The sequence below is a fragment of the Osmia lignaria genome, chromosome 14 (assembly GCF_051020975.1).
Source record: "Osmia lignaria lignaria isolate PbOS001 chromosome 14, iyOsmLign1, whole genome shotgun sequence".
NCBI lineage: Eukaryota > Metazoa > Arthropoda > Insecta > Hymenoptera > Megachilidae > Osmia > Osmia lignaria.
This window is the reverse complement of record NC_135045.1, coordinates 10,369,841-10,391,164: the sequence shown is the minus strand read 5'-3', so window position 1 is coordinate 10,391,164 and position 21,324 is coordinate 10,369,841. Positions and strand designations below refer to the sequence as shown.

General features: G+C 37.0%; 4 protein-coding genes and 1 long non-coding RNA gene across 6 annotated transcripts; 1 reads left to right on the top strand and 4 right to left on the bottom strand.

Moving 5' to 3' along the window:
* Positions 1 to 207: 207 nt before the first annotated feature.
* On the bottom strand, positions 208 to 4,398 carry LOC117605635 (uncharacterized). 2 transcript variants are annotated; one of them, XM_034327169.2, is made up of 9 exons: positions 3,751 to 4,398; positions 2,594 to 3,336; positions 2,184 to 2,514; positions 1,786 to 2,117; positions 1,496 to 1,721; positions 1,084 to 1,422; positions 859 to 1,012; positions 616 to 776; positions 208 to 539 (listed from the first exon to the last, which is right to left on the bottom strand). In XM_034327169.2, exons 2-9 carry the CDS (start codon positions 3,259 to 3,261, stop codon positions 234 to 236), a joined length of 2,517 nt encoding a protein of 838 aa, XP_034183060.2. In that variant the 5' UTR covers positions 3,262 to 3,336; positions 3,751 to 4,398; the 3' UTR covers positions 208 to 233. The 2 variants fall into 2 exon arrangements, with proteins under 2 accessions (XP_034183060.2, XP_034183059.2); XM_034327168.2 differs by having other exon boundaries at positions 616 to 779; positions 3,751 to 4,395.
* Positions 4,053 to 5,727, top strand: LOC117605642 (uncharacterized). The gene is made up of 2 exons (XR_004581760.2): positions 4,053 to 4,172; positions 4,941 to 5,727. It is a non-coding gene; the product is annotated as an uncharacterized LOC117605642 (long non-coding RNA).
* A 714-nt stretch (positions 5,728 to 6,441) lies between these two features.
* On the bottom strand, positions 6,442 to 8,948 carry LOC117605637 (actin, muscle). Its single transcript, XM_034327172.2, has 3 exons — positions 8,736 to 8,948; positions 7,699 to 7,847; positions 6,442 to 7,607 (listed from the first exon to the last, which is right to left on the bottom strand). Exons 2-3 carry the CDS (start codon positions 7,822 to 7,824, stop codon positions 6,603 to 6,605), a joined length of 1,131 nt encoding a protein of 376 aa, XP_034183063.1. The 5' UTR covers positions 7,825 to 7,847; positions 8,736 to 8,948; the 3' UTR covers positions 6,442 to 6,602.
* Positions 8,949 to 11,298: 2,350 nt separating this feature from the next.
* LOC117605638 (actin, clone 205) lies at positions 11,299 to 14,680 on the bottom strand. The gene is made up of 2 exons (XM_034327173.2): positions 14,526 to 14,680; positions 11,299 to 12,534 (listed from the first exon to the last, which is right to left on the bottom strand). The coding sequence occupies exon 2, from the start codon at positions 12,506 to 12,508 to the stop codon at positions 11,378 to 11,380; it is 1,131 nt and encodes a 376-aa protein (XP_034183064.1). The 5' UTR covers positions 12,509 to 12,534; positions 14,526 to 14,680; the 3' UTR covers positions 11,299 to 11,377.
* Positions 14,681 to 17,415: 2,735 nt separating this feature from the next.
* Positions 17,416 to 19,907, bottom strand: LOC117605639 (actin, clone 205). The gene is made up of 2 exons (XM_034327175.2): positions 19,750 to 19,907; positions 17,416 to 19,247 (listed from the first exon to the last, which is right to left on the bottom strand). The coding sequence occupies exon 2, from the start codon at positions 19,224 to 19,226 to the stop codon at positions 18,096 to 18,098; it is 1,131 nt and encodes a 376-aa protein (XP_034183066.1). The 5' UTR covers positions 19,227 to 19,247; positions 19,750 to 19,907; the 3' UTR covers positions 17,416 to 18,095.
* Positions 19,908 to 21,324: the final 1,417 nt, after the last annotated feature.

Sequence of the window (21,324 nt, the reverse complement as noted above, 5' to 3'; positions counted from 1 at the left end):
GCATCCTTATTGTAAATATGTAATCAGGTACGTAGTTTTGTTTTGAAAACTTTATATAGTTCTAAATTGGTAATTATTAACAAATTTATTACATATGGCACATCAATTCCTTCTTGACTAAATTATATTCCAGTAATTAATAACTTTTAATATAACTAGAATACTATTCGAATGTAATTTAAAAAAAGGAATTGAACTGCTGGTCTAATGAACTTAAAAACAAAATAAAATTATTAAAATGCTGCACCGTCGTGATTTAACCTACACGAAATCAATAACTGTGATGCTAAAACATCTACTATTTGTAGATTTAAGTCTAGATTGATCTTTTTTATTTCATAGGAATCAAGTAAATATTTTAAAATATTCAACATATCATCTTCACCAAATATCAATTTTATATCACTTGGGATTTTGGTTAACAGCTGTTGTAACAACTTTTCCTTTAATTCTGTTAGAGGTTCCTCAGAAATTTTGTTTTGTATATTACGATAAAGTGACATATTACCCAAGTAATCGAAAACCCGCAAAATAGCAGTCTGTAAATTATATCAATTCCACAATTTAATACAAAAATAATATTAATTATTGTAATAATAAAAAATAAGTTATTACTTGTAATATAGGTTCAGTGACATTTCCAAACAATAATTTTGTCCACCTAACAACTGCTTCTTGTTGTAAGGTATTAGTACTACCAACTCCTGTTAGTAATTCACAGATAAGATCAACAGCGATACATGTTAACATTAAGTGAGAGTCCAATTCATCCATTTCTTCTGTCAAAAGAAAAGTTGTAAAACATGAATATTTTGATATTTAATATTTTTACAATATTATAGTATATTATATGTTTACCTTCATAAGAATTTTTTACAATTTCCCACCAGTGACTTAATAACGCCGAATTACCAGTACCTTCCATTGAATCAACAGCTTCATATGCTGTATCCACAGAAGAATATTCAGTTCTTTCAGTTATTAATTGTTGTAATTCAGTCAGTAAACTTTTCTGTTTCAATAACGAAAAAAGATAAGAGTAAATTCTTAATTTTCATTTCATACAATATAATATATGATTACCGATTTGATATTTTCGACAAATCTCCATGGTATATCAGATAAAGGCATTAATGTAGGTAATGGCACAGTTTCCTCTTCTTGTTCAATCTCAAAACCCGGAACAACCGTTCTCAATGTATTGAAAACACCAGTTACAGTTTTGGCTAGAAATCTATCAAATCGAGGTGCAACTGCATCTGCTTTTTTACCTGCACTACTACTTGGACGTAGAAAATGTCGTAATTGCGAAGGACATTCGTTAGCTAAACGCCTTGTCAATGTTTTCAAGTAACTCTCTAATTCAACGCGGCCACCCTCTGGTAATACTAAGTCTTGCATAATAGGAGCTAATTCTGGAATCTATAAATTGTATTTTATATAAAATAAAGTATGATATTAAGAAATATAATAAAGTAATTGGGGTTCAACCCACCTCTTGTAGACTAGTATGTAACTGAGCAAAATCGCGGTATTGTCTTCTAACAGTAGCAGTCGTAGTTTCGAACAAATCTACTTCACGTTGTTCCACGTCATCGAATTGAATACAATAAAGTAATTGTTGAGAACCATCAAAAGCTGTATGAAATTCTGTCCAAGGTATTGACAGATTTATGAATTGACTACCCTCGTATACTACGTAAGACTTTTCCTCCACATGTCTGGAAAATATAATGTACGAGTATATTTGATATACTATTAAAAAAATAAAATATTATTACTCACAGAGGTGTATTCACAGTTGATTTTTGTTGTAATACATTTCTAAGTCTAGCAATTGTTGTAGCAAAATCTGTAGGTTCTTCATATACAGGGGACATTTTATCTTCATCTACTTCAGAATCCAGCTCTGTCATACTTTGACCCCAAAGACCTCTATATTCTTTAGTTAAATTGTCTAAGTGTAGGATGGGTCTTTGATCATTTGTAGATACAGAATTTTTATCCCGACTCGAAGGCTTTGTAGATGAGTCAGATTTTTGTTTTGGAAGTGGTCGTGGAATTACAGCTGCTGTTGCAGATGCCATTCCATCAGATAAAGCATTGGATATAATTTTCTAAAATAATTTATAATTATTAATTCATGAAAATTTAATTAAACTTCATAAAAGTTAAAAATATACTTTGGTATGTAATGTATCTGCTCCCTGATTATTCAGAACTTCAGCAGCCTCTTTTGGTATAGGTTGTAGTAAATCTGATAAACTTTGAAACAACCAATTTGGAGAACTTATTGTTTCTATGACTAATAATAATCTTTTTGCTAATATAGATAGTAATATTTTACATGGTAATGAACTTGTTAATTCCCATTGTAAAAATTCTTCTGATAAAATAGTGACCATTTGATGAAGCATATGCTCTAATGTTGATGTGTTACGAGAACCAGGATGTAAATATTTGAATGCTTCCTCTATGTTTGGAGCTGTTCCCTTTTCTACTCTTCGCAATGCTCTATAATAAAAACCAGTTACATAGAATAATAAATTTACTTTAAAAAACTTTATAAGGTCTCAAAACTCTCAAGTCATACCTATAATATTCTTTTAAATGTAATAAGAACACATTTGACAATTTATGAGTAAGCACCACTTTGTCTATTGAACTGATTTTATAAAATAGTTTGGTCAATAATTTTCTTAATAATTCTTGTGCTTCAGTAGGGAATGATTTTTCATTGCTGATGGATTTATACCAAGCATTTATACACTTCAAATGTATTTCTTTTACTAAATTATTTAGTTCCTCGTTTTTCTTTTTTCTTAAAGAAATACTTTTTGCACCAGATTTAACTGTTTTGTCGTGTAATTTCTTTATCTTTGAAACATTGCCAGTTTTTTTCTCATTAGTTATTTGTACAAAATTTATATTACTACTCTTTGCCTTATTTTCAGATTCGCTATTAGAATCATCTTTTTTTTCTGGTTTATGTAGTTTCAAACTATTTGCCAACTTTTGATATAACCAATTGTGAAGCAATTTGATTTTAAGTGGGCTATTTGTTTTTAAAGTAAGTTGAAGCAAAAAACAACTAAGCCATACTGACATTATTATAATAAAAATAGCCCATGATATAGAAATATAAATTGGTAGTGGTATGAGACCTGCCCATTGTTGAATGATTAAAGACAATGATACACATAATATACTTAAAATCAACAATATCTGGTTCAACCAGCTCATTGGTATAATTTTTCCCATTATGAATGTGTTTGGCTAATAATAACAATAATAATAATAATTTAACATTACATTTTGTGCCAATATAATATTAATCTGTAAAGAAAATATCTTCATTCATTCTTTAAATTTGTTGTATTATAATAATTTAAATTTTGAATTATATGAAATATTAACTTATTCAACACTTTGTTGACCATACTTTTTTGTTTCTAAAAATATATTTTTCTAAGGAAAGGATCGGTGGACTTATTAGTCATTTAATTTACTTTTAGGTACCAAATTCATAATTAAGTTTTTTCAAATTCAGGCATAGTTAAGTTCGGAAATTGGCGCACATAATAAATAACAGTTATTTTATTTAGAGCGCCAAGTGGCGTTTCTGGTCAATAAAGTGTGAAACCACATGTTTCTATAACATTAAATACATATAAAAGATTGATCTGAGTTTCAGTAGATAACATTATTTTTTCCTTATGTATATTAATTACATTTTAAAATGTGTCTTACGTTCTTAAATTCTATGATATTTCGATTAACATATTAACGTGGTACTGTGTAACCTCGGCATTTTCGAGTACAATTTTTGTCTGAACGCCAGGTGTTTTGTACACGTTAATATTCACAGTTCACTAACTTATTCTCCTTGTACTTGTCAGCGCGTGAATTTCTATCAACATTTTACTTCTTTTTGTATTACATGACGACGCAATTGTATTTTAAAAAGGATGATCTCTTCCTTCATCATCTATTTCATTTGTTCGTTTTAATACGACACACATGATTGCAGTAATTATTATAATTTTTCCAAAAATCAAATGACACTTGGTATAATGTATCGTTTTAAATGACACCTGAATGAATTCTTTGTCAGTTCAATGTAAGCACTTAAATGAGTACATACGTGGTGTTTTATCAAGCAAGGAAGTTACGTGAGTAATTTTTTGTTCGTTTTTCGTTGATAAAGAAGTTCGCTACATACCTTGTGTTATGAGACATGCGTATAAATGTAACATATCAAATGATTAAATGAGAGTATATAGGTATCTGTGTGTATATGTAGATCATGTTATCTCCTTTAATTTAAAGAGACTAAAAAAAAATATTCATGATGAATTAGTAATTATTCCAAGTGCTTAATTAAAAAAGATTATAAAAAATTGTAAAAAGAAATTACTTTATCAGTGATAAGGAATTTCTTTTATTAAAATAGATAAAAAAGGAATTCTTTGTCAGTATAAATGAACAACATCAGAGCTTATCACTCAAAACATTCTATTTTTATATTAGTCATATATTATCAGATCAAAGATTACTTATCAAATCTTTAAGAAAATTAAACAAATATCAAACTTTATTGCTCTTATATGATATTATATCTTATAATCTAAAGTTTCTCTAAAAGTCCTAACCAAAACTCACTGAAAAGCTAACTAATTAATATTAAGTATTAATATAAAGAAAAATTTTTTCCCATAGTGATGCCGGTAATTGCAAAGACAACAAATATTTCTGGGGAAGGATAATATGTAATATTATTCTTTTAATATTATGGGTTATAAAAAAGTCAGAAAAAGATCAAAATATTTATCAACGCTAATTCAATTAAAAAGAAAAACCTAGATTTCTAGAATTTATCATTGGTAATTTAGATTTGATGCCACGATAATTAAACAGTCTTTATCTGCTGGGATTTCCAGTTATCGTTAATCAAAGGGCATCCATTCTTCGGTCTTAACATTTTCATCGTGTGTTTAACTGGTGAAGAGGAATGATGCTAAACTGGCGCACGTCCACCCCATGCAGGTGCACACACGCGTCCCAAAGAGTGCGAGCTCTAATTTTAGTCATCGAAGCGTCAGAATAAACGTAAGTCACTCGGGGGCCTTGTAAGGCTAGGAGGTAATCTGGGGACCCCCGGTATGCACTCCCCGTTAAGCATCCACGGCTACCAACAACTCTATTTTTGCTATTTCTTTATTTGTACCAGAGTTTGCCGCTCGTGTTGGGTTACGGCTTGCTCGTAGCTTTTTCTTCGAGGAAAGAATTCAAATCGACAACCACATCGTAGATCAAATAGACCCGACGATATTCTTCAAATTCCCGTTTACGGGAATTCTGTACAATTATTATATAACGAAAAACGAATATTTATTTGTACGGAAATAAAAAAATTGGCATCGATGATGCGCGCGGGGGAGACGAAGGAATTGTAGATCGAAAAGCTTTTGTCTTGAGACTAAGAACTGAAATATAAATCTTAAGGAGAGCCGATAAATTTAATTATTTCCATCCTCGAGATAATTATACTGCGATCGTTTAATTGGCTGGTAATGTCTTCGTAAAATGTTCTAAGCGAACAGCTGTGGGTACTATTTCTAGATCCAAATGACTGGTATCACTGATTCATGATATAACAGAGGAAAGCGCAAATTTTAATTAAATTGACTTTTTATCGATCACACTTTAAGAAATCAAATAGAAAAATTATTTAAAAATAAAAATAGTAATTTCACGGTTTATCGTCGTGTAATCCTCTATCCTCTTAAAGCAAATAAAAAAATATAAATAATCACTTAAAGTTACGCACAAATTGGCTGAGCGCCAGAATACACTGTATCCAAAGTTAAATGTCATCAGAAACCAAAACACAATATTTCTTTCAAATTCCTTGGAGTATTAAATCGCAATTTGGGCTCGAGTTCATTATATCATCCACGTTGAGACATCGCGCACGATAAAGGTTCACATAATCCGACATTCAGTTATTATATAATACAGTTTTATTATCATTAATCATATAGTATAATAAGAACAATACGCCAGGCAGCAATATGAGCCGACGTCGATGCGCCTGGTTATGGTATTCCATCGTATACTTCACTCTCGTCGTTTACCACCCCCGTATGTGTATTGCAAATGCCAAAGAAATATTTTTTTTTTACGTGCGCGTACGATTTCAATATAGCCTGTATGTGTGTGCGTGTACGTATAGTGCATGTAAATATCTGCTTAATACATGGTTTACAAGACCGAGAAGGGCTCGTTTGGAAAAATGACCGAGGAGAAGAATGTCAATAAATTAAGTAACGGTAATAACAAACAGTCGTGATGTATAAACTACAAAGTAAAGTACAGTCTGATAAATGTGTTGAATAAAGGCACTTCAGTAATTTTCGTATCCCAAAAACTTTGTAATCCCCCACCCCTTTCTACCTTCTTCTCCCTTTCTTCTCCTTAACTTCGATACATTCATGTGCGTGTGTGAAGAGATCACGGCTCGAAAATCGTGAGCATGGAAAGAAAACAAAAAGAAAAGAAAGCAGTCGAAAATCGTGTAACCCCATATTGGGTGCGACATTTTAGAAGCACTTGCGGTGGACAATGCCTGGGCCGGACTCGTCGTACTCCTGCTTGGAGATCCACATCTGTTGGAAGGTGGACAGGGAAGCCAGGATGGATCCACCGATCCATACGGAGTACTTCCTCTCGGGGGGAGCGATGATCTTGATTTTGATGGTCGATGGGGCGAGGGCAGTGATTTCCTTCTGCATACGGTCAGCAATACCGGGGTACATGGTGGTACCACCGGAGAGTACGGTGTTGGCGTACAGATCCTTACGGATGTCGACGTCGCACTTCATGATGGAGTTGTACACGGTCTCGTGGATACCGCAGGATTCCATACCCAAGAAGGAAGGTTGGAAGAGAGCTTCGGGGCAACGGAACCTCTCGTTACCGATGGTGATGACCTGTCCATCGGGCAACTCGTAGCTCTTCTCGAGGGAAGTGCTGGCGGCGGCAGTGGCCATTTCCTGTTCGAAGTCCAGGGCGACATAGCAAAGCTTTTCCTTGATGTCACGAACGATTTCTCGCTCAGCCGTGGTGGTGAAGCTGTAACCTCTCTCGGTCAGGATCTTCATGAGGTAGTCGGTCAAATCGCGACCGGCCAAGTCCAGACGGAGGATGGCATGAGGAAGGGCGTAACCTTCGTAGATGGGTACGGTGTGAGAGACACCGTCACCGGAATCCAAGACGATACCGGTGGTACGACCGGAAGCGTACAGGGACAGCACGGCCTGGATGGCCACATACATGGCTGGGCTGTTGAAGGTTTCGAACATGATCTGGGTCATCTTTTCACGATTAGCCTTGGGGTTCAGGGGGGCTTCGGTTAGAAGTACTGGATGTTCCTCAGGCGCGACACGCAATTCGTTGTAGAAGGTATGATGCCAGATCTTCTCCATATCGTCCCAATTGGTTATAATACCGTGTTCTATAGGATACTTTAGAGTAAGTATACCTCTTTTACTCTGGGCCTCGTCTCCTACGTAGCTGTCCTTTTGACCCATACCGACCATCACACCCTGGAATAGTTATTAGAATCGTTGGTCAGACGTTGGTATCGATAGATTGGAGGGTTTGTGGATTTGTGTGTAATTTTCAAATTTGACCAACCTGATGACGTGGACGGCCAACGATGCTGGGGAAGACGGCACGTGGTGCGTCATCTCCAGCGAATCCCGCCTTGCACATACCGGACCCATTGTCCACGACTAGTGCCGCAACATCATCATCACACATCTTGTTTGATTATTATTAGTTTTCTGTGAGAATTACATTAAGTATATGAGAATCCGTACTCTTTAAATATTCTTTTGTAATGTGTAGGTATATTAATTAGGTATCAATTAGTAGTTTTTCTTTTATAAAAGAGTTACTTATTATTAGTGAAATATAGAAATTTTGAAGAAGAGGAGGTTAATAAAAGACGAAAGAATAAATTAACCCCTTCGCTGTGGTAATATAATACAGTTAAGTAAGTTTAGTAAGTTCCACTTTACATATTTTACTGATGATCGGTATCGAGTGACTTTAGTAATTATTTAATAATGGATAGCTATAGCCATTTATAGAAGCGAAAGGATTAAATTAATTTATCAAATGAATTATCTGATATTAATTGCAAGCAACAAGAATAAAATTTCTAAATTTCATGACACCATACAATTAACTCATTAAAAGAAATTTAATTCATTAACGAGATATTCTAATGAACCGTTTTCAATAGAATTACTTTGTTACTTCAAAGAGAAGTACTCAGTCGTTAGTTATTACTGAAGTCAGAAAACAGCAGTTACCAATTATTAAAGAAAAAAAAGGAAGAAAGAAACACAAGTATTAGAGTCACTTCACAATTATCCCTGGACATGCATGATCGAGCAACAAGATTCTTAAACGATCAACTGCTAGGTCCTCGACACGGTTGACACCAATTTCCTTTACGATATCACTGAAACGCGACGGATTACACCTTCATCATGCTTCCAATAGGGTAATATTAAACGCACTGTTTCCCGTTTTCTTCAACCGGGAGGACCAAAAGCAGTCCGTGTGTATCTCCCGTCTTAATCAAACGAAACGATCAAGGCGAAAGGCACACACCGGTGCATGTCGTCTTAGGATGCAAAACACAAACTCGATTTACGATTTACCGTTCGCTAAATGACGAGAGATCGGCAACGGTCGCTTAGGGCGTACGTCGTGCAAGAGACCGAGAGCGACGAGTGGCACTGTGCCGGCTCTGTGGGGTCCCTTTATCCATATCGGTTCGCAGCCGAAAATAGCGATCCGCCCCTTAGATGGAAATCTATCGTGCATTAACACTCGTCTCAGCCCGCCGCCACCGCCTAGTCCTTAGCCGCCCTAACCGTGACGCCGAGAGGGAGAGACGCCGTGCGTCGCGACGAGGCGGCGGCACACGGCCCCCCAATCCAAATAAGGACTCGGCACACGCCAGGGACGTCGTTCTTCGGGTGCTAATTCATCAAGGGTCGAAGGGCATCCGTGTTATTATCGATTCTGCTTCTTCGGTTTCGATGCAACCATTTCGAATTTAAACGGAGGGTGGGTCTCCGTGGACCCCATCTCCATTTCTGACATATCGTACGAAGTGTGGAAGATTTTTAGAATTGAGTTAGCAGGGGGATTATGAAGTTCACGCGATTAATGGTAAAATGTGATTTATGATTTTCTGCATAGAAAGGCTTTTTTTAGAACTGAGTTAAAGCTGATTTTGCATCAAAGAATGAATGATTAATATACGTAAGAATTATAACGATATCAAATTGAAGTTCATACAAAGTAGACTCAATAAATTCATTCCTTAATTGTTTATAGACATAAAGATGAATATCTCCTTTGTGACTATAGTGTTTCTGAATTAGGTCTATATTTTCAGCTAATACGAGAATCGTGACTCACTCGTTTATGCTGAAACTTCTGCAAATAAGTGTTCTTGATGAATGTACAGTCTATATATCTTCATCCGGGAAACGAATGCAATTCCAATCGATTTAAAATAGAAAATGAAGCAAATTATAATCTCAATGAAGGTTGAAAACAAGATTATCATAAGATAATAATAATTCAATTTCATTCCCTTGAATTTAAAAAAAGGAACTTGTGTCACATCAAAGCCAAAGTGTCATTAAACATAGCTAAGATGGGCATTTTGATCTGTCATTCGTGGTCATAAACGTATGCACCGTGCCAACGATAATAATCTGAATTATAGTCGACACGTGATGCCATTTTCAATGTTAAATGATCTGAATTTACGATCGTATGTAACGTCGGTGCAAATGGGCCGATTAGCTGGTCGATGAAAAGTGTATAGAATCGAATTATTGGACGATTAGGCTGATTTCTATAATTGGGAGTGCGCGGGGCGACGACGTAGCTCGAGCCACCACCGATCCCCTCCACCTTTCTGCTAGAACCACGGCAGAGGCATCGGACCGATTCGCAGATTCGCATTGCAGAGTTTCAACCCCGAAACGGCGCGTCTTTATCGGAAAGAAGCTTTCACACGGAATTCCTAATACGTACACGCGGTGGTGGATTCGACGAAAGGTTTGCAAGTTTCGTGCTCGCGTAGCAGGATGACAAGAAACAGAATGATCGAAGGTGATACGATTTTCTTTTACGGACGAACACGTGTAAGATCAAAGTATTCTGTGAACTCATCTATCGGTTGAATAATGATAATCTTCAACGGTAAGATAAAAATATTATGAAAATTAATCTATAAAATAATTTCTGATATTTTAAAATAAATTTAGATAAAAAATTTTAAATTGATGTTATTTGATATGTATGTTTAGAGAATTGAAAGAGTTTGAAAAAAGCTCCATAAGGGATATCAAATCATTTGTTCTGTGTAAATGCGAGTTATAAATTATACTGACAAAATAAAAACTTTGCAGGTATGGCAGTACAAAGGACTCAAACAAATCAAACACTCAAGGCTTGGACTACGCTGAAGGGAAAAGCCAACAGTATGCAGGAATCTATCCCTGGATGAGGGTGCATCTATCTCTGATAAGTGTAAAGCAGCCGAATCGGATATTCCCGGTAATTGTGGTAGAAGGAATGAGTTACCCCTATGTATGATTCAACTCCCATGCATGGTAGATGATGCATACCACCCCCTTCAAAATATATGTTATGTACATACAATATACTAGTGCCATTAGACTGGTTTTTATAGACAATGTAATAAAATGTATCCTAAGAATTTTGTTTAGAACCGAGATCATCTATTTCGTTTTCTTCTCTCGTTACAATTATCGGTGTACGATAACTGAACCTACCCTTCTTTTTCCAAATCATCCTCTAATGTGTACTATTCTATTCTATTGCAAATGCACGACACTTGCTCGACCGACCTTTAATCATAACAAAGTGACGAATATTGTTTTAATTAGATCAACCAACTAAAAGAACGCAATGTTGTATAATTGTAGTGAAAATTAGTATACTAAAGATATACCGCAATTAGAAATGAATCGATATTTAGGGAATCGTAAAATGAATAGCTACGTTTTCATTAGTTGTAAGAATATAAGACTGATTTATTCCGTAGATGTAAACTTATATACAAAAGATGACGTATATGTTCAGACCATGTTCGTCGGAAAAAATCTCACCGCCACGTAGAACGAGTGCCGATAGGATTGAACTAACGGATACGCAACTAAAACGAAGCGATACGGCAGTGAACGGTGCATTTTGGGAAAAAGGTGTAGCAATAACAATATTGATAGAAATAATAATTTGAATCGAGCATAACTGCTTAGAAGCACTTGCGGTGAACGATGCCTGGGCCGGACTCGTCGTACTCCTGTTTGGAGATCCACATCTGTTGGAAGGTGGACAGGGAAGCCAGGATGGAACCACCGATCCATACGGAGTATTTCCTCTCGGGGGGAGCGATGATCTTGATCTTGATGGTCGATGGAGCGAGGGCAGTGATTTCCTTCTGCATACGGTCGGCAATACCAGGGTACATGGTGGTACCACCGGAGAGTACATTGTTGGCGTACAGATCCTTACGGATGTCGACGTCGCACTTCATGATGGAGTTGTACACGGTCTCGTGGATGCCGCAGGATTCCATACCCAAGAAGGAAGGTTGGAAGAGAGCTTCGGGGCAACGGAACCTCTCGTTACCGATGGTGATGACCTGTCCATCAGGCAATTCGTAGCTCTTCTCGAGGGAAGTACTGGCGGCGGCGGTGGCCATTTCCTGTTCGAAGTCCAGGGCGACATAGCAAAGTTTTTCCTTGATGTCACGAACGATTTCTCGCTCAGCCGTGGTGGTGAAGCTGTAGCCTCTCTCGGTTAGGATCTTCATGAGGTAGTCGGTCAAATCGCGACCGGCCAAGTCCAGACGGAGGATGGCATGAGGAAGGGCGTAACCTTCGTAGATGGGTACGGTGTGGGAGACACCGTCACCAGAGTCCAAGACGATACCGGTGGTACGACCGGAGGCGTACAGGGACAGTACGGCCTGGATGGCCACGTACATGGCTGGGCTGTTGAAGGTTTCGAACATGATCTGGGTCATCTTTTCACGATTAGCCTTAGGGTTCAAGGGGGCCTCGGTGAGAAGGACTGGGTGTTCCTCAGGGGCTACACGCAATTCGTTGTAGAAGGTGTGATGCCAGATCTTCTCCATATCATCCCAGTTGGTGATGATACCGTGCTCGATCGGGTATTTCAGGGTGAGGATACCTCTTTTGCTTTGGGCCTCGTCACCGACGTAGCTGTCCTTTTGACCCATACCGACCATCACACCCTGATGTCTGGGGCGACCAACGATCGAGGGGAAGACGGCGCGGGGAGCGTCGTCTCCGGCGAAACCGGCCTTGCACATACCGGAGCCATTGTCGACAACAAGGGCTGCTACTTCGTCGTCACACATTTTGTTTCTTCTTCGATTTTATTTCTCTGTAACAGAAATCGCGTCCGTTCTTGGTTGCTAGTTGTTGTTTGCTTTGTATAATTTCGTTAGCTCGATTTCATTAATACATGAGTTTATTAATATTGCATTTCACTAGGCTTCTATTTTCATTGTGGTCGAAAATACTAAAGCTTTCGATCTGTCTGAATTATTTCAAAATTCATAGCAAATGACACTGCCACTCTATCGATCGTCCAAGTTGTTTGCATTTAATTTAGTGGTGATGGAATTATTTAAAAAATTTGTAAACTGTTATTCTGACGTCTATTATCACAATAGAAGAATTTAGGTCTTATTCAATTTTAAATTTGGCTAAATTATCAATGAATAAGTGAAACATATTTTAAGCTTTTTTAATAAGTAACAAGTTTATTATTTACAGAAACATTTCAGGGAAAGGTTTTAAATACGAACAATACGTGACGTGAAATTGTGAAATAATTCATCGAAAAGAAAAAGAAGAATCTTGTATTTCGTAAATATTGTTGAAGCGTGAAACAAGGTTGGATAGAAAGAAACGATATAAAAAAATCAAGTACAACACGGCGACGTTTTGAGGGAAAGCGGCGGTGTCCGCCAGAATTGACCCAGTTGCCTATAAAACGATAGGCAAGCGGCCCCGGCGTCGCGGCACTATTTCGGTGCGCCGCGACGCTAACTTTAGACGTACGATCGACGGACGATCCCTAATAAGTGCAAGCGACGATTATGGTGAGCAGCACCGCTCGGCGCGGCTCCGCTCGGACCGAGAGGATAAAGCATAACGACGAGGCCCGCGCGTGCCAAAATTATGCTCTGCTCACAAAAGGACGAGCTTCGCACACGGGCAAAGACCTCGAATATGCCTAAACATGACGATAGAGCCGGCCATTCGCCTCGTAAGAGTATTTTTGGCACTCGTGATTAGCTGCTTAGAGGAATTTCAAAGACGAGGGAAGAAGTTCGCACGTGAAATAACGTTTTTCAGAGTTAGTAGAGCTTGGAAAATATTAGTTGATGGAAAGTATCTGTCGAATTGCAAAAGATGATTTTTACATTACTTTAAGAGAAGATTAAAAATTTGAAATAATCCAGGTATATTGAAACAAATTTCATAGTAATTTTTTTTTGGAATGATCCATCAGAATTTTGTTACTTTAAAAATTTGTAACTGTTTATTTGGTTTTTTCTAAAATATGTAATATTAGAAAACGCTAATAGATTTTCTTTGGTATTTCAGAATTGAGAAACTTTTATTTCTATTTCCAAATTGAATATTAGCTATTTAATTATTTTTTATAATTCATAGTTAAAATTCTCTGTTATTCTGTATCAGGTTTAAAGAAATTCTAAAAGTTATTCAGAGAAATAGTAAAAGAGCGACAAATAATTTAAAATTCAAAAGGTCATTCAGGATACATTTTTTGAAAGTTGTAATACAATACTTTCCGTCAACGAGAACTACGGGAATAATTCACAATTATAAAAGAAAGTTATGTAATATTGGATACTGTCAGCTACTACGTGCAACAAATATACCATCCTCAAATTTCCACCAACTTGATTAAGTAATCCAAGTATTAACAAAATAGATCAAAAATTGATTGAATGAAAATTTTAAAAAGTGCTTGATTGGAAAACGATACAAGCAATCAATTCAAAAATACCAATCCTTGCATTAATTTAATAATACCAAAGTATTATCATTGAATAATATTAATATTTTACAATGAAAAAAATAATAGTAGATTTTCATTGAACGAAGCTACACTGTTACCTTGTCTTCGAACGTAATTAACCCTCGATGCTATTTCAGATACGAGACACCGGAAGGAACTCGACCGCTTCCTTAAAAGTCCACCCGCTACGCTCCTGAAGGGCTTCCTTCAGGACGATCGAAGAATCAAGTACAACCGATCGAGGATTGTTCTCGAGTAGACGATAGTATCCAAGTAGAAATAATCGTCTCCAGAAAAAAAAAAATCAGATTTCTACGTACCGTGCACGGGACAGAGTTGGAGTGGCGTCTGTGCCTCGGGAGCGTCGCGACGTCGAATATATGCTCTCGTCAGAACGCCCCCGCATTCTCGTGGGATGGTGCTTGGCCGAGAGGCACGAAAAAGGCTTGCCTCGCGTGGCGTCGCGACGCTCGCCGAACTAGGCGGCCCCAGGCCCTAACCGGACCGTGGAAAATACGTCTCTTTACAAACGCTTCGGCGTCCTTCCTTCGCATACCTCTTCGATTCATTTTTCTTATCTTTCTATCGGGAGTTGACTAAAGTCTTCATGTATTTCTGAATCATTTCAGCAATTTTGTAACGGCACAGGAATCTTGTAAATGGTGGTTAGTAGGTATTATTAGAGTTCCAGAGTTATATCTTTAGTTAGAATTCTTGTTGGTCTTCTTAAACAGAGAATTGTGCAATAATCAGAAAAATAATTACACTGTTCAATAAAGCTTGATATTCAACAGGCGTTCTTTGTAGATTTTTAGTAGTTTCAATTTTTTAGAAAAAGTTTGGATTCTGAAGAAAAATGTAAATTTACAACTTTGAAGATATTTTTGTATCAAAACAATAATAATTCTTTGGTTATTTAAAAACTAAAGCTTTAGGAGAAAACATATTAAACCAAGTGATATAGCAATTATTTAGTATTATTTATTGCAATTTTCGTTGTGCTTCCGAATCTCGAAGAGTTTTCTAGTTTAATTGTTTATCTATTTGTTGTCGAAGCATACACATCAAGTCTAAGTTCCTCGACCTAACTTCCATGAGGGGTCAAAATGTAATACAAAAAGAATAATGAATAATGAGCAATTTTATCCACTAGTCCTTTCTAATAATTAATTAAATCACGAATTTGAAATTTCATGTAATTAATATTTAATTGTATCCCTCCTTGGGATCTTTAAAAGAATTTTTTTCTTAACACTTTGACCGCCACAGTGGAAAGGAGCACGTATAGTCAGACCGTGAAATTTTTCTTATTATGGATATGACTAGGAAATATATGCATTTACTAAATTAACGCTTTTACTGTAACAGATAAAAATAATTAATTTTCAAATTTAAGACTCCAAATTGTTACTGTGTATAGTAACGCTTTGAAAAATTTCTTTTTTTCTCTTTTCTTTTCTTCCGTTAATTATTTGATCATATCAAATTCGATATTCAATTTGCTAAAAATGATTTGAGTTAAGAGTAATAGCTTCCAATTCGAGAAATTACCAATGTATGAAATGTATTTATTGTTTTCGTTTGGTTACGGAAGTGAGTTTATATACTTGTGTCGTAGTCTTGTTTGAAAAAGAGACACTGAACATGGCGAGAGGTGGTTGCACTTCAGTTGCATGGAAAATGATGCGGATGGAAACTGAAGGCTCTGATTTATCTCGCGTACAAATAGACTTCTGCTGAAAATCCTCCTAGTCATTTTGCTGGACGTAACATCATAGTTAGGACAAGTTCTATCGAGTTAATTTCGTGTCGCGGATACTCTATTCGTTTGAAAGAATTTTCAAATTTTTATAAATAATAGAATATCTCTAGTCAAAATATTTTGTAACTTTCAAACTGAAATGAAAAAAAATGAATCTGTATTCTAAACGTCGATACAAACATCAAGAAATTATTGTTAAATTAATAATAATCAAACTATGAATTTTCATATCTATATTTATAAGGAATGGAAATATTTTCCAAAATTAGTTACCACACTCTTCTAGCAAAACAATAATATTATTATCATCTAATATCTTGAAAAATCACCATTTCAATATTCTATTATCTAACATTATCATCTACTCTGATTGATATAATTTTTAACCTTCGAACGATCTATAAGATCTCGAGTAATTTAGTTCATTTATTTGAAAAGAAGTTTCCACTATTCTTCTCTAAGAAAATTTAAGCATATCGAATATTAAAAACAGTATTTATGTAAAATTAATTTTCATTTCGAGTCATAAAGAGGGCGAGGGTTAATTCTAAGGCTGGCACCGTATAAAGCTTGATCTCTGCACTGTTCTCTTCTTTGTACCAGATATCAGAGTAGGAGGAATATTTCGAGATTACGCACCGGGACGAAAATAAATCGCAGGATCTGCGACTCTTTTATCGGCCAACCCTGGTTCTCTGGCGAACCTTATCGTCGGTAAAGGCTTTCGTGGAATGCAGTGAAATATTTTTCATCCGAAACTCACGAAGCTTCCGACGGTTATAAATCGGGCTGTCGAAAAATACGGTCCGATTCTCTTTTTATAGGAAGCATTTCCTAAATACCTCTGGGAAAACGTATAGTTAAAGGAACCGTTCAGGAGTAGATTAGTCATAATAGGCCAAGGTCATGAGTTACCACAACGTCACAACAATAGTTATTTTAAAACCACTTGAACGAACATTTCTCGAAGACATATTCGGGCTTTGGTACCGCAAAGAAACCGACAATTTTTCTTTTTTACAGTGTATAAAGAGGCGAACATATATGCTGTGGTAATTTGCACGAAACACGTTTGACATCAATATGCATGTAAATGTTTTGTAACAAAAGACCGACATGCAAATATGTAATTAAATGTAAATTGTTGTGTATATATGCGACGTGTATTTCAGCATTCGGTTATGTATTTCTAAAACTTGAATACAAAGTTCTTGAATACTAACATTCAATATTGTGGCAGGATATTGAAAACAAGAAACAGAGCCGCACGAATGTTGTTCAAATTAATTCTAAGCTTTCTATGTTATGTATATGTATACTGACACTATGATATATGTGTGTTGCAGATGTTCTACCGGTAAGCTAAACAAGGATTTGAGGCTATACTAAGAGGGAGAAAGTTCGAAGATGTAGAGAAATAACTGAGACAGTGGAGCCAAGGGTGTAAATAATGGTATGAGACAATGTATATTTCACTTGACTTTTTGACATCGTATAACAATATATAGCAATATAGTGTATAATATTTACAAAATAAATTAAAATTAAAAGTGTATCGATGGTAAGATTGCTTTGAAATTAAGAAATTCATTGGAGGTGTAGGAATCTCGCATAACAGTGAAACAAGCGAAGCTTCCGTCGAAGTTGGTCCACTCCCGTTGAAGATCCTGATTTCTTTCTTGTGTATCCAGAATGTCCCTTTCACGGTCAAAAGATGCATTTGGTGGGTCGGTCAGACGATCTAATTTCATCAACCGTACCCTTTTTGATAGTCAACGAGAAATGGCCATCCACGAGTAAGCTCTGTATGGAGAATCAACACCTAAGCCGGTTTCCTCGGCCGCGATGACGTGACAGATGAATGCGAACCCTTTTAAACGGTGGAAGGGTTTTTAAAAGTGTGATCAGCCAGGACATCGTTTCTTCAAGAACGATACAAATGACCACAGCGATGTATATTTGATGAGATCTGATGATGATCCGGATTCTGTAATATTCCGATAACGTTCCATTATTGCAGCGTAATGATAGCTCGAAGAAACTCGACTGATCGTATTGTCGATTTTCTTCAGACAGAGAGATGTTTTCTTGATGTCTGTGCGACGTCGATGGTTTCTCGACGATACGCTTAGAAGCACTTGCGGTGGACAATGCCAGGGCCTGATTCGTCGTACTCCTGTTTGGAGATCCACATCTGTTGGAAGGTGGACAGGGAAGCTAAGATGGATCCACCGATCCATACGGAGTATTTCCTCTCAGGGGGAGCGATGATTTTGATTTTGATGGTCGATGGGGCGAGGGCCGTAATTTCCTTCTGCATACGGTCAGCAATACCAGGATACATGGTGGTACCACCGGAGAGTACGTTGTTGGCGTACAGATCCTTACGGATATCGACGTCGCACTTCATGATGGAGTTGTACACGGTCTCGTGGATACCGCAGGATTCCATACCCAAGAAGGAAGGTTGGAAGAGAGCTTCGGGGCAACGGAACCTCTCGTTACCGATGGTGATGACCTGTCCATCAGGCAACTCGTAGCTCTTCTCGAGGGAAGTGCTAGCGGCGGCGGTGGCCATTTCCTGTTCGAAGTCCAGGGCGACATAGCAAAGTTTTTCCTTGATGTCACGAACGATTTCTCGCTCAGCCGTGGTGGTGAAGCTGTAGCCTCTCTCGGTTAGGATCTTCATGAGGTAGTCGGTCAAATCGCGACCGGCCAAGTCCAGACGGAGGATGGCATGAGGAAGGGCGTAACCTTCGTAAATGGGTACGGTGTGGGAGACACCGTCACCAGAGTCCAAGACGATACCGGTGGTACGACCGGAGGCGTACAGGGACAGCACGGCCTGGATGGCCACGTACATGGCTGGGCTGTTGAAGGTTTCGAACATGATCTGGGTCATCTTTTCACGATTAGCCTTGGGATTCAAGGGGGCCTCGGTGAGAAGGACTGGGTGTTCCTCAGGGGCCACACGCAATTCGTTGTAGAAGGTGTGATGCCAGATCTTCTCCATATCATCCCAGTTGGTGATGATACCGTGCTCGATCGGGTATTTCAGGGTGAGGATACCTCTTTTGCTTTGGGCCTCGTCACCGACGTAGCTGTCCTTTTGACCCATACCGACCATCACACCCTGATGTCTGGGGCGACCAACGATCGAGGGAAAGACGGCGCGGGGTGCGTCGTCTCCGGCGAAACCGGCCTTGCACATACCGGAACCATTGTCGACAACAAGGGCTGCTACTTCGTCGTCACACATTTTGCTGCTATTTTAATATCTCTGAAAACAGATTTATTCAGGTTAGATACTGTCGTTGAAACTAATAATTAGAAAATTATTGCCGTTTCTTTTTTATCAAACTGCTTCTCAATAAGTTAGAAATGGAACTAGAAAATTTCAATTCGATATCAAAAATAACTTTTAGTGGTGATATATTTTCTATTATTCTTCTGATATTTCCCCTAATATACTTTTGAAACTTTCAGAAAGAAGAAGAAGGATTATGTCTGATATGAATCAATATGGGTCACTTTGGAACTTTTCAATTAATTATAAGGAGACCAAATCCCATTTGCTTTGAAAATAACCTTCCGCACTTTAGACAATGTTTCTCGCGCACCTACTACAACTCGTAACGATTACCAAATTCTATCGATTGATCTTATTCGATCACTTCTATGTCACCACCAAGCACGAATAATAGACTCGATCCTGCTTCACTATACACCAGAACTTCTTCTCGAAGATTGAAAGTATAACGAAATCTCGCAAAATTACTAACCGTGGGGGTGAGTTGTGAATCGACGGACGGCTGAGGAGCGGCTGAAGCTCGAGGGCGCCGCGACGCCAGATATAACATCCGCAGCGTACGCGACGCTACCGAAGATGGGCACGCGGGACGCCTCCAGGGCTGGCCAGAGCGTCTGCCCACGCAAAAGCTCGACGTGACTATGTCTGCGGATCAGACATGCTACGAACCAGGAAATTAGTATAGAGTTGATGTTGGAATCGCGGTAGAGGGTGGACAACGAGACGAATTTGGACGGCCCTGTCCGTCCGAGAACAGCGGTGAAAATTATGTGGCTGCCTCCCACCGGTACTCCAACCTTACCCAAGTAGAACATAATCTTGGCTAGAATTAGTTTTTACATTGATCCATTGGTATTCGTGATTTTTTTTTTAACATTTCACCATAACTTTACATCCTTTGTTACCTGATTGAAGAAATTGAAGTTTGGAAATATTCATTGCTCATACATCAATGATCTTGTGGTAAGTAATTTAACTCGTCAGAGTACACTGTTTTGTTCTTATAGAGGAAATTATGTTTATCAAATTCAAAATTTGCTTTTGAAGTTAATGTATTTTTAGCGGTTTAATAGGTCACTGGATGAATTAACACATTGATATGATGCAAATCATATATAAAAGAGGTGTTTGTTCTGAAATTATTTCATTTTTATCATAATAATATTCATAAATATCATTGATTTAATCAGTAGAGTATTCTGCACCTTTCACTGACATATATGCTTATCAGTAGTCCCTGATAAATTAATTAACGCCTAACACACTGACAATATTTTTATTGTGACTAAATCTTATCTATCACTTTCACAATACTTTATTATACCTATTACTCAAGTATCCACTATGAGGATTTTTAATCAGATAAAACAGAGGATTCCTAATATGGATATTCCTATGGAAATTCAAGTGTCATCCACTAATGAGTCAACGTCATATAATTGATATTTTTTTGAAAATGATTAAATAGACCATTTTTAAACATAGAAAAATTTAAAATTTCGTATTTTGAAGGACGTCCCAAATAACAGAAAGTTCCCTTGTTTATCGTGTTAAATTTGTTACGCTCGTCATTCCGATATCGTGTACAAAAATACGTGTGTGTGGGGTAATGGCGCATCGTTACGTAAGGCAACTGTTTTTCAAATGAGCAAATTTTATATAATTATTTAAAACAATTTTGTAAATCTCATTGCTAAATCATTTTAGTTTCATAAGAAATTAAAATCGACATTTTAAATACTTCATGATTTTCCTGAAATAGAACTTTATATCATTACAACAGAAAGTATATTTTATTAGTATTATTTGTTTCTCAAAGAATTATTTAATTATAAGTCATAGTTTCATAATATATAAATTTTGTCTACTATCTTTGTCATTTTCTTAAGATTGTTAAATCATTACTCTCTGTTTATAAGCATTTAAAATTTTCTATTACATCAGTTTATGAATGTAAAAGCTTCTTAAATAGTGTTTCATTGTCTTGCTGTGTCTGACTTGCGGCGGACATATTTCACTTGCAATTTTAGTACTCAATGGACGCATT